Genomic DNA, 15,699 nt, shown 5'->3' with positions numbered 1-15,699 from the left:
TCGTTTTTCAGCTCGGCGAGCAACTCGAATACCACGTGCACTAGCCATATACTGCAAATATTATTGTTAAGTTGTTGGCAGAGATCTCCTAAACCGAAATCAAAATGATATCAGATTGAGTCTGAAACTTTAAATCTTTAAACATGTTCAACCAACGTAACCTAATAAAAATTCCATTCTTTTCATAAAAACATATTTCACCTGCGTTTTGGTAACCTCCCTCCAGAATAAATTGGATCTTGTTTTGCAGAAGTCGACCTTGAATTATTTTGATTAAATATCAAATCGTAAAAGCGTGGTAGTCTTCACCTGGTCAATCATATTTGATTGCATTTGCTGCATTTTGTTATATGCCAGCGGAACGGTGATTATGCACACAAACGTTGCTACCGTAGACATGGCCACTCCGAAGAACGCGATTCTGAAAATCAGGGATTCTGTCTAAATTTGTAAGAAACGTCACGACAACGAATCAAATTGTTTCGTGTCCAATTCAATTAAACTGGAGAAATAAAAATTTGAACTCACCGCCGCAGAGATTGAGCCTCAAGCTCCAAGTCGTTTTCGGTCTTTTTCTCCGTTGATTTCATTTCCTCAAGTTTAGAATTTGTCAATAGTCGGAACATTCGAGAACAAATGACAAGATAATTAGCAGGCTAAATGATTCTCGAAGGAGGAACAAGACACAATAGAAAACACTTATGATATTTAAAAGTGGAAGATATGAATAAACTAGACAATCTTAGAAAAATAATTCTTCATTGAAAGTAAGCCCAAAAAATCGAAAGAAGCTTTTGTCAATTGCATAACTGCTTGTCGCGTTCGCCGGTTTTATACCAGTCACGCTCAGGGGCTAGATCCGAATCGAGGATTATCACAGCACGAGTGAGACAGTTTTTTCTCACTTTTTAGAGAATAAAGTCCTCTAGAATCACTTTCCAATCTTCTTTTTTTTAAATCATCAGATTGAATCAGAAACCAAAAGTCCATTCCGGGGGTTTCTGTCATTTTCGAAACTTCAAATTATGATGTAGGAGACCCAAAAATGGAATGCAGGTGCAAAGTGAACATGATTGTTTAGTATTAAATTAATAGCATTGGTTGGTTCAAGAACTATTTGGTTTTCTGATTATTCCAGACACCGGAAACAAATGAAATCATTCGAATCATGCATGCTTAACAAGAAAAGAACATCAGTACGGAACGAGGGAACTATTCCTTTGGTCATTTCCGGGTTCGAATGGTGTTATTTCAAGAAAAATTACTTATATAGAGAAAGATGAACAAAGGTGAGAAAGGGGTTTGCCAATGTCGAGAATTAGGTAGGTGAGTGTCTTTCCGTGCACTTTCCTTTCTTTTTATAACAGACCCCGCAATTAACGAAATTCACTTCTTTGCCAACAGTCATTTTGAAAATAGAGAGGAGGAAGGATACGGTTACGCTTTTCCTCCGTCTTCTGTATGTACATTAGTAATGGAACACGTTGTCCCGAGGGAGACAGACAAAGGGATGCCATGGAATTTGAGTAATGCCGACATGAACAGTGACGCAACTTTAGGAGTAGTCAAAATGATAACTTCGGGAGAATTACGACAGAAAAATATGGTACGGTCAGACATATTTCGTGTTAACCATTTCATGTTGGCAACTTTTATAAGGGCAATATACGGTTAATAAAATATTTTTCTCTCAAGTGTTCTTGAAAATGCGGAAAAATTGAAGAAGTGACCCCCGAACGCACTTAGTCTCCTCATTTTAATAAATTCAACTTGTCTGACCAAACATAAAAACCAAACAAACATTTATTGAAGTAGTATGTGAGAATATATGAAAATAATGAGGTGTTTCTTGTTTCTTTTGAACTAGCCATTTTTTGTAATGAACCGCCTTTTGGACCACCTTGTAATTATCGGCAGCAAGCATGAACTTTCAAAGCGAATTGTTCTTCGTTTCCTCCAATGCCGGATGACTTGACCAGCGAATAGTCTCCGAAGCGATAATTGTCAACGTGCGCCTGAAGAACACTTGGTTTTCAATTTGACATGCAAAAATATAATGTATGTTTCTGAAAGTGAAGGGTGGAATTGTGTGAACTTGAAATTTGAACCAATACTTCACTTTCTTTGAAATTTATTGACTCATCATAGACGGCTAATTATAGGACCGTAAAAGTTTGCCACCCTTCATTTCAATTTGCTTTTTACTATTTTTTTCCTCGTGCCAAACGTGTTTCATCAACCGCAATGAGTCAATTTCAATTTCCTTCTAGTAACAAAGAGTGGTAGAAGTTTTGTTCGGAAAGCGAAAGTTGGTTGGTTCGCAGAAACTTTCTTTGCCTATGCATGTTGTTTTCTTTTTCTTCTGCCAGGAAAAAAATGGGACGAATGTGACAAGAAAAAACTTTGAAACTATCTTGTGACGCAGATGCCTTCGCACTTTTGCGTCAAACTAGATGTCTTTAGACAGACAGCAAAAAAAAGCGATGGCAGTGTAAAGTGTGTCCAAACCTGGTAGGCTCCAATTTGAGTGAAAGCTGGGGGACAGTTGCCAAGCGCCAGGATGCAGTATCCTTTGTCGTTTACAATCCAACCTGACAAACATAATAGGATTAAATGATGACGGAATGAAATATGGGCAGAGGATCAAAGATGGACTTTGTACAAAAAGTAAGATGAGAATATATGTTTGGTGAATTATTAAATCTTTAATTTAGATTTACCTGGAAGTCCTGGAATTCCGTCTTTTCCTTGGTCTCCTTTGCTTCCTGGGAGTCCGGCTGGACCAGTGTCACCCTTTGGTCCTGGTAATCCAAGTTGTCCTGGTGGCCCAATTGGTCCCATCATTCCCTGAAAAATATAAATATGTTTGTTATTGTTGTCGTATCCAACTGAAAAAAGTACAAATTTTGATACTGATCATGCATATAGTTTGTGATGACCTGTATGTGTTTGGTTAGTATCTTTGTTCACTTCCTTGCCTGTATCGTTAGAAAAACAAGTTGATCCACTTTTCACGTGCCCAAAAATGTTCTTGATTTTTGACTGACATTGCAGAGGGTAAACGAACGGATTGGAAAAATAAAAAAAAACTTATAATATTTGCTCAACAAAACGAGTCAATATAGACAGTAGCAAACTGCATACAAATGATCTCGAACATGTTTGAAAATTGCGTATTATTGTTGTTGTGACTTGTGATTTGTGTCAGCCAAAAAGGTTATTCGAAACGTTTCGAATATATTCGAATCATACTGTGAGTCAATTTCAAATCAACAAACCTATCATCATCACCATAAAATCACAGATAAACTATTCCCTTTTGTTTAACTAGACATAAGTCATAACATACCTGTGCTCCTGGTGCTCCTGGCAATCCTCGTTCTCCGATCATTCCAGGTACTCCTGGGACACCTCCAACACCACCATCTCCCTTTTTTCCAGGAAACCCTGGAGATCCAGGTCTTCCTGGTAGTCCGTCTTCTCCCTTACTTCCTGGCCATCCAGGGGCTCCTGGCAATCCATTCGTTCCTGGCAGTCCTTCCATTCCCTTCTCTCCTTTTGATCCTGGTTGTCCAGTGGATCCTGGTTCTCCAACTTTTCCGGGAATTCCAGTATCTCCCTTGAGTCCAGGAACACCAGAATTACCGCCATCTCCTTTTTGTCCCGGGAAACCCTACAAAACAGTGTCATCATTATTTGTAAAGAGAAGTGTAGCCTACCATTGAACCCTTATCTCCCTTCATGCCAGTTGGTCCAATTGGTCCCATGTCTCCCTTGACTCCGGGAATACCTTGCATTCCGTCTCTTCCGCTCATACCTTAACGTTAGTTTATTTTACTTTTCCCTATTTCACTTCCAACCACTTCATTGATGAAAAATCAAAAGAACACATAGACCTGATAAGAGAATCAGTACGTGAGTTTCACTACGCACACTGTCAACTCACCATCCTCTGCACGTTCTCCCTTTTCTCCTTTTGATCCTGGAAATCCTGGGGATCCATTCATGCCTGGTGGTCCGGGGCGTCCAAGATCAGAAACACGAGCATTTAAGTTTTTGACATGCTAGAAATGTACAAACTAGAATAGTCAATATTTGATGGAGTAACTTACATCAAGAATCATCTCAATATCAGCGCTATGTTTGTTGATTTCAGTTTGAATGGCAATAACCGCTGCGGTGTCCAAAGCACAATAAGCGGCATGAAAACTGAGTAACAATAGTATAAGCAGTCGCATTGTCTGAAAATATGAGTATGTGAGCGGAAATTAAAATCAGTAATGGAAAGTATAAAAATGATGAAATGTTTTTCTGTGAGTTAGTTGAAAAAATCAGATAAAAAGTCTCAGAAATTTGATCTGAAGGTCCCAAGAAAAAGAGGGATTGTTGTGTTTTGTGTAACGAGAAATCCGTCTCATAGACCCGTTGCCTATCATCCGCACAATAAAAATTGTTCAGTTTAAATCAAACATTTTATTTCGGTAATTCAAATTAAATCTCACTAAAACAAAAATAAAACAAGAGAATGATAAAAAGTCATAAAACGGAAGAAATGAGGCAACTTGAGAGATATAGTGTAATGCAAGTGCATTTTTCGTCGTTTTCAATCCCCCCAACTCTTCTTGCATTATCATCAAACAGGCGCCCCGACGAGAAGAGAGCTCCACTAATTGACACGCATTTATCACTCCGAACGGATCCCTTCTCTTTCTTTTTCTTTTCTTTCTAAGCTGAACCATTTGATGATCAAGCAATGTCTGGAAAGGTTAAGAATGAGGAGGAAGAGAAAAATCAAAGAGAAAGAAGATATGAGGGACATAAAAGGGGAGGCTGTCAGATAAGATATCAACAGAAAGTTGTAAACAAGAGCGGGATGAATATCTTATGAATATGATAATTGGTTCCATCAATTAACATGAAACCCATTACAGTATGCAATTTCAGACTACACACAACTTTCTTGTTCATTTTTTGATTTTTTAGAGACTAATCCAAAATCTCAAACATCAGACCAAAATATTTTGTAATTGATCTCTATTTAGTTTCTATTATTTCAATTTTCAGCCAACCTTTGCAGGGACTAAAAAGACCAAAAGTCTAATAACATCAGTTCAAAAACTTTCATCACGGAGTAAGCAACCCAAATGCAAACAATGAAAAAAATATTTTTGTGAAACTAAGACGCAGACTCATAAAATCTACAATTCAGGGCAGTGGGAGGAGAGGGGAAACCCCCTAAAACTTCTCAGAGAAAGGAAGATGATCACTGAATCGGTACATATCACTAACATCTATTCAAAAAAAACGTAGTTTTATGATCAGCGTGAGAATAGAATAGTGTTCATCTTTTATTGAAGTTGATCCAGTTGTTTTGTGTTATGTTTGAGATCAACAACAATGGGGGCAACGTGGTGTTGATGTTTTTGGTATCATTTTCTATCTTTTTCTCACTTCTCGATATTTATTTTTAAGTCTGTTTTTTTTAGGATTTTTGAATTATAAAGATAATTTCATCTGGATGACAAATCTTTCTCTTATTTTTTCCTATCATCTTTGTACAAATACTTTTATTTCATTATTAGTACTTCTCATACTACAAACGTTTTTCTTGATGTCAGGGAGACTCAGAGAACGTTCACAAGGCGCATAACCTCCCCCCCTTTCCTTCTTTACCTTTTTTGCTCTTTCCCCATACATCTACGCCAATAATGACGAAATGTCATTATCCATTGTGTTCCGTGTCTACTACACCTTATCTGTCACCTTCTCTTCTCTGTATTGCAGCAGATCAACAACAATGTAGTTTTCTAGTCAAGCTCTGTCTGTGTATTCAACTTGCACAAACCACATATTTACCACAGTTTTCATTCATTGTCCACGAGGTCCGCAGGCTTGTCTTATCTTGACGTTTTGTCACTGTGAAGTTGACATGCACACTTTTAGACTTGAGTCTCTATGCCTACTGATAGCATGATAGCATTAACATCACAACAATTGTTTTCACTTTTTGTATACTTTTTCTTTTATATAACCATTTTGCCGTAAACCTCTTTAACCAAATATTAATGTACTTTTTTCCATATTATTTTCAGATGGAAAGTTTTTTCAACTCAACGGGTCCTCCCATAAGTGTCGACCTTCCCAACAGTTATGTAGTTGTTCCTTCTATATTCTTCTGGATTCTTACACCTGTTATAATCCATGATTGTAAAACAAGCCGTCTTAGTCCACTTCCATGGTCCACGTTAATGAGTTTGAAATGGGTAAGTAAACTATAGTGTTGAGAGATCGTCTAAACATTTTCCGTTTCGTTGCAGTTTGTTGCCAGCCTGCTGATCATTGACCGACTGTTCGTTTTCCTTCTCGCGGTGTGGGAATCTCTCTTTGAACACAAAAACGTGACCGCTGACCTGTTCATATATCCGTTCTTTCATTGTTTTACTTTGGTATGTTGCAAAAATAGAAATAAAAACTAATTAAATTTGGTGAAACATTTTGAAGTGGGGATTGAAAAAGTGTGTGTTGATGTTTGTTGAAATAATCAGATCAAACTATTTCTTTACAGCTTGCTTTATTAATTGCAACAAATGAAGTACGACGTGCTGGAATTCACTCTTCTGGACCGTTATTTTGCATCTGGATGCTGTTTGCTATTTCCGCAGCTCCTGAATTCTACCAATGGATGACTACAGGAAGCCAACCAGAAGTGAGTTTGCCAAATTGTTTATGTTATTTTATTTGAACTATCAAATTTCTCACGGAGATCTCATAAACCATTTTGATATTGCAGCTTGTTGCCCGAATCGACTTCTTCCGCTATGTGGCGTACTTGACGTATTTTCCCTTGGTGGTCGCCGAATTTGTACTTCATTTTGTTTCCGATCCTTTCCCAATGCCAAAATCATATCAGGTAGAGAGAATCTGATCATTGAACACATTCTAAGAAAATATAACATGGTTTTAGAATTCTAAATGTCCGGAAGAAAATGCAAACTTTATCAGCAGACAACTATTACTTTGGTTTACACGAATCATTGATTTGGGTAGTAAGAGAACGTTAGAAACGGAAGATGTTTTTGAACTGGACAGTCAAATGGATCAAGAGTATCTTAAGGCTAGATGGAAGACCGAGTGGCTGAAACAGTCAGAGAGTATGGAATGACATAAATCGAAAATCCATGCAGAACTTTTTTTACAGGTGCCCGTGAAAAACAGATTAAATTAGATGAGAAACGCGAAAGATCAAGAACTGGTAGCGAGAAGGCTCCACTTTTGGGCACTTTCAATAATTATGGTGCTGTGAATCGTGATGATAGTGGTTAGTATTGTTTGTATTTTTCAATTTTTTTTGTGATAGGTTTTGTGGCAATAATTTTCTAATTCAGATCGTGTGATTGTCCAACCATCAGTTATTGTAACCTTGTGGCAAATAATGAAATGGGAGCTTTTGGGAGGTTCATTCATCAAGTTTTTGTCTGATTTGTTGCAGTTTGCTAACCCGATGTTTTTAAAGTGAGTGCACAATACATATTGTTGGAAATTAATGGCTATTTAATTTTAGTTTTCTCATCACATTTATCGAAACTCCTGATGCACCTTTGATCTACGGAATTGGTCTTGCCGTAGCGATGTTCTTTGCCGGTCAAGCTAAATCTCTGTTCATGAACACATACTTCATTGCGATGACTAGAATTGGAGCCAAAATACAGACAATGTTAAGTTGTGCTGTATACGAGAAATCCCTACTTCTTTCGAACACTGCCAGAAGAGAGAGGACGATTGGAGAAATGGTCAACATTCTTTCAATTGATGTGGACCGTTTCCGAATGATCACTCCACAACTTCAACAGTATTGGAGCAGTCCGTTCCAAATTATTGTTTGTATGGTTTTACTATGGCAAACTATTGGCGTTGCTGTTTGGGCTGGAATTGTGGTCATGGTAGGATTCTTTCTGTAGAAACGTTGCATAGTGAACAAATCTGAAATTGCAGTTAAGCATTGTCCCTATCAACATTGGTGTATCTATCATTACTAAACGCTGGCAAATTAGATTGATGAAATACAAAGATGAAAGAATCCGTCTGATTAATGAAGTATTGAATGGCATCAAAGTAGTGAAATTGTCTGCTTGGGAAACTGCAATGGAAGAAACAATTGAACAAGTGCGAGGCAAAGAGTTGAAAATGATCAAGCAAAGTTCTCTCCTCAAAACCTTTGCAGACTGTTTGAACGTGGGAGCTCCAGTTTTTGTATGTTCAAGTTTCTTATTAATTTTGTGTAGGTCTTGTCTTTTTTAGGTAGCCCTCGCAACGTTCACTGTTTTTGTTTTGATTGATCCTAAGAACGTTCTAACTCCAAACATTGCGTTCGTCTCACTGTCATTGTTCAATTTGCTTCGTGGACCACTAATGATGGCGGCAGATTTAGTTGCTCAAACGGTGCAACTTGTTGTTTCTAACAAGAGAGTTCGTACTTTCTTGTGTGAGAAAGAAGTTGACCCGACTGCAATTGACAAGGAGATCAGAGGAGAATGTATGTTTTATTTTTTTTAGCTACAATAATCAAATTATCTGAATTTTAGTGTACTCTAATACTGTAGAAGTTCACTCTGGCTCATTTTCATGGGACCCTACAGAGCCTCGTATCCTGAGTGACATTGAACTACTGGTCGGCTCGAAGGAACTTGTTACTATTGTCGGATCAGTTGGAAGTGGAAAGTCTAGTCTTCTTCTGGCAGCTCTTGGAGAAATGGAAAAGATCTGTGGATACGTCGGAGTGAGAGGATCTGTGGCTTATCTTTCACAACAGCCATGGATTTTGAATCAATCATTGAAAAAGAACGTTTTGATGCAAGCTGATATGAATGATGTAAGTTTTGTCTATCTAAAAAATTCTTATTTTGCTTCAGGTATTGTACAAAAAAGTTGTGGACGCATGTGCTCTCAGTGATGATTTTAAACAACTTCCCGACGGAGATGAAACAGAAATCGGAGAAAAAGGAATCAATCTTTCTGGTGGTCAGAAAGCTCGCATTGCCTTGGCTCGAGCAGTTTACCAAAGCAAAGACGTATACTTCTTGGACGACCCTCTTTCTGCAGTAGATGCCCACGTTGGAAAGCACATATTCGATAATATCATTGGTCCAAATGGAATGTTGTCTCACACTACAAGACTTCTCGTCACAAACTGCACTTCCTTTTTACAAGAGTCTGGAAAAATTATTGTCATGAAAGGTGAGGTTCTGAATTTCAATATTTATTTTATTTTATTATTCTTAGATGGTCGGATCATTCACTGTGGAACATATGATGAATTGTTAGCTGATGATGAGGCAAGAGAATATCTTCAAGAAGTGGACAATGAGTACGCGCAGGCTCAGGAGTCAGAGGAAGAAGAAAGGTATGTTTGGAGCTTCAGCTATATGACGTAAAAAATTGAGTTTCAGTGGCGATGAAGTGGAAGATCAGTTGCCAGCAGCAATCGGTTCTAGTAGCAGAATGTCCAGACTCTCCAAACTTTCCAAAGTATCAAGAAAGAAGTCAAAGTCGAGTATTCTTGAGGTTCGTCGAGTTTGAAGTTTTGAAAAATTCCATTATATATCTCCAGAGAAAGAAACCTGACGTACTGATCACCAAAGAAGAAGCGGCTATTGGTAGAGTGAAACCTGGAATCTATATGCTGTATTTCAAATCGATGGGACTATTGAAATACGTGCTACCATATTTTATTGCTGTGGTTCTAAATATTTCATTTGCAATGGGAAGAAGTTTGTGGCTTACTGCATGGTCTGACGCAAACATTGATGTGACACATCCGGATACGTTGTCAGTTGGAGTCCGACTAGGTGTATATGCAGCATTTGGAGTAACTGAAGTGTTTTTCTTATTCTTCTCACTTTCCTTGCTACTTCTCGGTGGTGTTGCTGCATCTAGAAATCTTCACAGACCACTTCTTCATAACGTTTTGAGAAATCCTCTGTCATACTTTGATGTCACTCCAATTGGTAGAATCATCAACAGACTCGCTAAGGACATGGAAGTTGTGGATCTTCGTCTTAGCAGCTCATTCAGATTTTTAGTCATCTCTTTCATGAACATGTTCCAGGTAACTATTGAATCAAATTTCCGAAATAAGTATATATTCCAGACTGTAATCATCGTCACTTACACAACTCCATTGTTCATTGTCATCATCATTCCAGTATACATAATTTACTACTACGTACTCAAGTACTCCATCAAGAGTACTCGTCAACTTCAGAGAATTGCATCTGTCACTCGTTCTCCAATATTCTCAAATTTCTCTGAAACTTTGCAAGGTATATCAACAGTAAGAGCTTTCCAATGGAACGATGAGTTTATCAGAAGAAATGATGTTCATGTAAGTACTCATTGAATTGTTGAGTATATGTATCCGAATTGCAGTTGAACACTCATGTTAGATGTAATTATTACTCCCAAATGTCTAACCGTTGGTTGTCAATTAGACTCGAGTTGCTGGGAAACATTGTTATTTTTGGTAAGTCATCTGCTACCAAATAGTATTTTTAACGTTTTGTTTTTAGCTGCATCGATACTTGCAATTTTGGGTAAAGAGTCTGGCCTCACTGCCGGTATGCTCGGTCTATCGGTTTCTTACAGTTTGAACGTGAGTTGAGAAGTCGAATCTTTTAAGAAAATCAAAACTCTTTTCAGATCACTTTTATGCTGAACATGTTTGTAAGAACTATCAACGATGTAGAGACAAATGTTGTATCGGTGGAAAGAATCGATGAGTACAGCAAAACCAAAAACGAGGTATTTTCCGTCTCTTTGATAGATTATCCATTCACCATTATAGGCATCATGGCGTATGGAAGGCTACAATCTCCCACAGGCGTGGCCAATTGGTGGAGCTGTAAATATTGAAGATTATTCCTGTAGATATCGTGATGAATTGGATTTGGTATTGAAACAGATCAGTCTCAACATCCTTCCCGGACAAAAAGTTGGAGTTTGTGGTAGAACTGGAGCAGGTAAGACTCATATTTGGCTTTCAATTTGTGATTTCACTTTCTAGGAAAATCTTCATTGGCTCTGGCTCTGTTCCGAATTGTTGAGGCAGCAGAAGGACATATTTCTATTGACCAAACCATCACTTCACACATCGGACTTCACGACCTTAGAGAAAAGTTGACTATTATTCCACAAGAAAATGTACTGTTTGCCAATACATTGAGGTTAGGAATCTATCAAAAAATCATAGAGCTAATAATAATTTCAGATTCAATATTGACCCGAAAGGGCAATTCAGTGACCAACAACTTTGGGCTGCGCTAGAAAACTCAAACTTGAAAGCACACGTAGAACTTTTGCCACAAAAGCTCGAGAGTCAAGTTGCAGAGGGTGGTGAAAACTTCAGGTAGATTGATTTTCAGAGATTTTTTTTCAATAATCAACATATTTTTCCAGTGTCGGACAGCGTCAACTGTTATGTCTTACACGAGCACTTCTTAGAAAATCCAAAGTACTTGTTTTGGATGAAGCCACTGCCGGCATTGACAACAGAACGGATGCCATGGTTCAAGCTACAATCAGAGAAAAGTTTGCGGACTCAACCATCATCACTATTGCTCACAGATTACATACAATCATGGATTATGACAGAATCATTGTAATGGAAGCTGGAAGAATTGTGGAAGATGGTATTCCTGCGGAACTACTCAAAAACAAAAACTCAAAATTCTATGGTCTCGCTAAATCAGCTAAAATCGTCGGTTGATTGTTGTTTGTTTTTTTTTCTTTCATATAATCATTATATTTGTTCCAAATTAATAAACCTGTTTTTGGCAGTTTTTGTTTTTCAATTCCCAACATAAACTTTCTCACTAGTTGACCTGAAAATGCAAATTTGCGATTTTTGATGCCACCCACTAATGTATTCATTTTTTCTCCAAAGAAGAATATTTTGTTGTTTTAAATTGTTTATTGAGTAAAATTGTAGGTCAAAATTGTTTAGATTTATTTTTCGCAGAAGCAAAGCGTTCAGAGATCAAGAAGAGACCTAAAGCGGTGCATAATGATCTGAGATGAATGTGTCAAAGAAGGGTAATTCACCAGAAACATTTTCTGGCAAAGTGCTTGATAAAGTCCGACAGAGAAAGAAACCCGGAAAGGGTAGAAACTTCAAGATACAAATAATGGAAAAGAGAACAAAGAGAACAAGGAAAAAGCATAATCCAAAGCAAAAATTATTCAAAGAAGCGTTGAAAGGTTTGCACGTGAATTCTGGCGGCGAGAGCTGCGAAACGAGACATACGGAGAACGGGAGAGCTTTGTGGTCATTGTTTCATCGACACATTCATATTCCGATTTAGTGAACGACGGGAACAACCAGCAGCAGAAGGCGGACAATGCGGCGGCAGCGTCGCGGAGGCGTAGGCGGAAGTGACGGCAACAGATGATGTAGACGATGGGATTGGTGGAGGAACTGGAAAATTGGCCTTGTGGTCACTCTATTCTCTGAGTTGCATTTGATTATTCTTCAAAATTGAAAAGAGCTAAATGCGTTTCTCCTTCAACTTTCGGCGCGCTTTTTGACCTCGGGGCAAAAATCTTTGAAAAAAATGTAATGGTGTGTTTAAAAGAAGCAGAAAAATGAAGAAAGCGCTGAAGGTTACGGAGAGCAGTGAGAAATGAGAAATGTGTTAAAACAAGATAAAAGACAATTGTTGTGTGAGAACTCCTACTCACCTCATCACTGAAAGTACGTTGAGTAACAGGCGCAGCCATTGTGGAAGCTGAACGTTGTAATCCAATAATTTTTCAATCATAAACAATACTGAAATATAACTTTGAAAGTTTTGAATATAATTAAACAGTTGAAATACCTTGAATTGGAGTGTAGCAGAGGAAATATAGAAGCATTGAGATTATGAGCATTTTGACAACTGATCGACGGAGTTTAAGAATAGCTTCCTGAGTAAGCAATAGGTTATAATTACTGTCGTTCTAATTCTTGGTAACTTACTTGTTGGCTGTGGTTAGCAATATTGTGGTTACCACCTTCCTTTCCCCAGAGAACACGACACATGATGGAATAGAGAACGGTTAGAAAAACGAGTGGTATCGCATAAAGAACAATCAACTCGCAGTATTTGAAGTACATTCTGCAAAATAAAACGTGAAAAACAAGTAAATAGAGTGAGGATATGAGTACCTAGTTTTATGGGAGATTCCTTTCCAGAAACAGAAATAAAACTTGTGGAAAATGATGCCTTGGTATAAAAAGTAGGGGGATGCAAAACAAGCGGCAACACACCAAACACCGGCGAGCACCGAAATCTGGAACTGAAAGTTGTTTAGATTGAAGTTTGTGGCTATTTATATTACCGTTGTCTTAGTGGAGAATCGTTGCATTCTCATCGGTGAGCAAATCGCCAGAAACCTTTCAACTCCAATTGCCATCTGAAATTTAAGATTTCATACATGTTAATTGTGTTTTGACAATTGTTTGTTTTGTTCTCAGTTTGTCTGCTAGAAATAATTGAGAGAACTTTTTGAAAGTTTGAGTTTTTCATAAGTTCCGATGATCAAAAACTATGAGGCAGACAAAGAAGTGAACTCTTCAAAAGTTGAAACTAGAATTCATAATTGTGTTAAATGTCACAATTTCATGAATGAATAGTTTTTGAGAATAATAAGAAAACGATGTTGAACATTACTTTCTCATTCTCTCAACGATCCACACCAATGGAAATAATAAGGACACGGTTCAGTGCAGCACCTTGACAACCCCGAAAAACAGTTACGATGGGAACGAAAACGACTCGGTTTCCATTTTCAATCCGGACTAGTTTGAATATGAACAGAACACAAATGAATTTCAGAGCAGTGTGGGAAATTCTAACTTTCAGAATAGAAAACATGATTATTTTGGGGTTCTTTTGGAAGTCTACGTGGGTTTTTGGAAATAAAAAATTACGAATAGACTAGGACACGTACCTGAAGAAGAACACTGGCATAAAGGAAATATTCTTGAAGAAAACGCAGAACGTGACAAGCGAAACTTGGTAACAACCATCCACGGTCAATCAGTACCAGTATTGCGTCCGGTGAGCAGAAAATCAAGTTTCCAAGATCAGCAATGGCAAGGTTGAGCAAAAACTGGTTTACGGAAGAACTCATCAACTTCCGATCCATTATGATAACGAATACGATGAACACATTACCGATGACACCGGAACAGATTATGCTCAGAAAAACAAGTCCGAATACAATGAAATAAAGTTTTGGATGACATGAGAAGCAATGAAGTGGTGATGCATCAGAATCGAGGGTGCTCATCAGAGTCGTGGTTTGTTCCAAAATATCGCCCGTCAAATTGGTAGCCAGAACCGAGTTTAGCATCTCAGCAGACTTCTCAATAACTGCTGACACGTTGTTAGGATCGGTAATCATTTTCTCTAAAATGACCATTTGAGTACTCTGTAATGAGTTATACTGAATGTATCAACATTGCTTGATGAAAAAGAGTGCGAAGACGGAAGTTGGTTAAGAAAAAGTAGAAAAAACATACAAAAAGCAGAATAAGATTAAATTATTTTAACGATAATTGAGAAGATTGAACAAGAATTTTCAAAAATATGAAGAAACCTTATCCCAAAAACCAGAAAAAGTAATTTAGAGAATGTATGTGAGTTTGATAAATTAAAAAGTTCAAATGTGAAAATGAAGAGATTTCATTCACAATAACACTTTACTAAGAAAAATAGGCGAAGAGGATGGGAAGGCGGAGCCTTCAATGGAGAGCATGGCGTTTGTGCATTCGGAAAAACGAAGCGGTTTACGCGGAGCAGCAAAAAAAGAAACGTGCATCAGGAATTGGGAAAGAGACGATGGGCCAGAAAAGAAATGAAGAAGAATTTCGGAAATTTGCTGCGATCATCTCATCTGCCACTTTTGATGAACGTTTGTACCAAAAAGAAAAATTGAAAAAGATGAACAGAACAAGAGAAAATAGAAATCCGAGCAGTTCAACACTTTTAGTATATCTAGTAACAATGGAAACTCACCCACAGAAACTCATCTCTTTTGACTGTTTTTCATAGAATTTGATTTGCCTTTTAGTGTTTTGGGTAGGCGGCCCTAAGTGTCCTAAGGGAAACTACACCAAATTGCATTAAAAACCGAAATAGGGGGATAGAAGGATATGTGACTATAGTGATTAATACAGCTGAACATGTATCCAAAAAACTAAAATAGAATTTTAGTCATGCAAGACTGCATTTTGAAAAACCAGTGAAAAAGAAAATTTTGAACCTTTATCTTTATTATTTTGAACAAAAACTTTTGCTTTTTTACACAAAAATCAACTTTTCACACTCGATGGATTATTTTCGGTAAATTTTTTCACTGTGAAATTTGATACATGAAATTATCAAGATTGGCAGTTGGCTTTTATTTTTTGGCAAACAGGAACAAAAATAATGTATGGTTGCTTTTTTTTTGTTCCGTAATCTTAGTCTTTGCAACACAAATTTTCGCTGGTCGAGCGTCATACAGAACGAGTGGAATAAATTGGGATACGTGTAGAAACTGATGAGGTTTTTTCTTGGAACGTTTTTTTTGCTGATGTTCAAGACGAAATAAGCGAAATGAAATCACCAGTTTCCTATCCAACGAACTTTTTTCTTGCTTGCTCTTTGCCTTGCCTCTCAA

General features: G+C 37.6%; 3 protein-coding genes across 3 annotated transcripts; 1 reads left to right on the top strand and 2 right to left on the bottom strand.

The window, feature by feature from the left end:
• Positions 1 to 1,907: 1,907 nt before the first annotated feature.
• Positions 1,908 to 4,238, bottom strand: GCK72_023362 (uncharacterized protein; the record flags this gene model as incomplete). Its single annotated transcript, XM_003106715.2, has 7 exons — positions 1,908 to 2,015; positions 2,509 to 2,591; positions 2,721 to 2,847; positions 3,350 to 3,673; positions 3,720 to 3,817; positions 3,947 to 4,064; positions 4,113 to 4,238. 7 exons carry the CDS (start codon positions 4,236 to 4,238, stop codon positions 1,908 to 1,910), a joined length of 984 nt encoding a protein of 327 aa, XP_003106763.1.
• Positions 4,239 to 6,092: 1,854 nt separating this feature from the next.
• On the top strand, positions 6,093 to 11,761 carry GCK72_023361 (uncharacterized protein; the record flags this gene model as incomplete). Its single annotated transcript, XM_053735360.1, has 23 exons — positions 6,093 to 6,263; positions 6,318 to 6,446; positions 6,566 to 6,706; positions 6,791 to 6,910; positions 6,965 to 7,151; positions 7,199 to 7,318; positions 7,386 to 7,512; positions 7,562 to 7,940; positions 7,993 to 8,250; positions 8,299 to 8,533; positions 8,583 to 8,842; positions 8,910 to 9,234; positions 9,280 to 9,400; positions 9,447 to 9,561; positions 9,608 to 10,105; positions 10,148 to 10,381; positions 10,426 to 10,519; positions 10,566 to 10,648; positions 10,696 to 10,797; positions 10,841 to 11,015; positions 11,060 to 11,219; positions 11,264 to 11,401; positions 11,452 to 11,761. 23 exons carry the CDS (start codon positions 6,093 to 6,095, stop codon positions 11,759 to 11,761), a joined length of 4,482 nt encoding a protein of 1,493 aa, XP_053578926.1.
• A 473-nt stretch (positions 11,762 to 12,234) lies between these two features.
• GCK72_023360 (uncharacterized protein) lies at positions 12,235 to 14,439 on the bottom strand (the record flags this gene model as incomplete). The annotated part of the gene is made up of 7 exons (XM_003106763.2): positions 12,235 to 12,469; positions 12,733 to 12,820; positions 12,870 to 12,957; positions 13,010 to 13,148; positions 13,199 to 13,323; positions 13,372 to 13,446; positions 13,984 to 14,439. 7 exons carry the CDS (start codon positions 14,437 to 14,439, stop codon positions 12,235 to 12,237), a joined length of 1,206 nt encoding a protein of 401 aa, XP_003106811.2.
• Between the last annotated feature and the right edge of the window lie 1,260 nt (positions 14,440 to 15,699).

This window comes from Caenorhabditis remanei, chromosome X (genome assembly GCF_010183535.1).
Source record: "Caenorhabditis remanei strain PX506 chromosome X, whole genome shotgun sequence".
Lineage (NCBI taxonomy): Eukaryota > Metazoa > Nematoda > Chromadorea > Rhabditida > Rhabditidae > Caenorhabditis > Caenorhabditis remanei.
The sequence above is the reverse complement of the archived record's forward strand: the minus strand, read 5'-3'. Positions and strand labels throughout refer to the sequence as shown.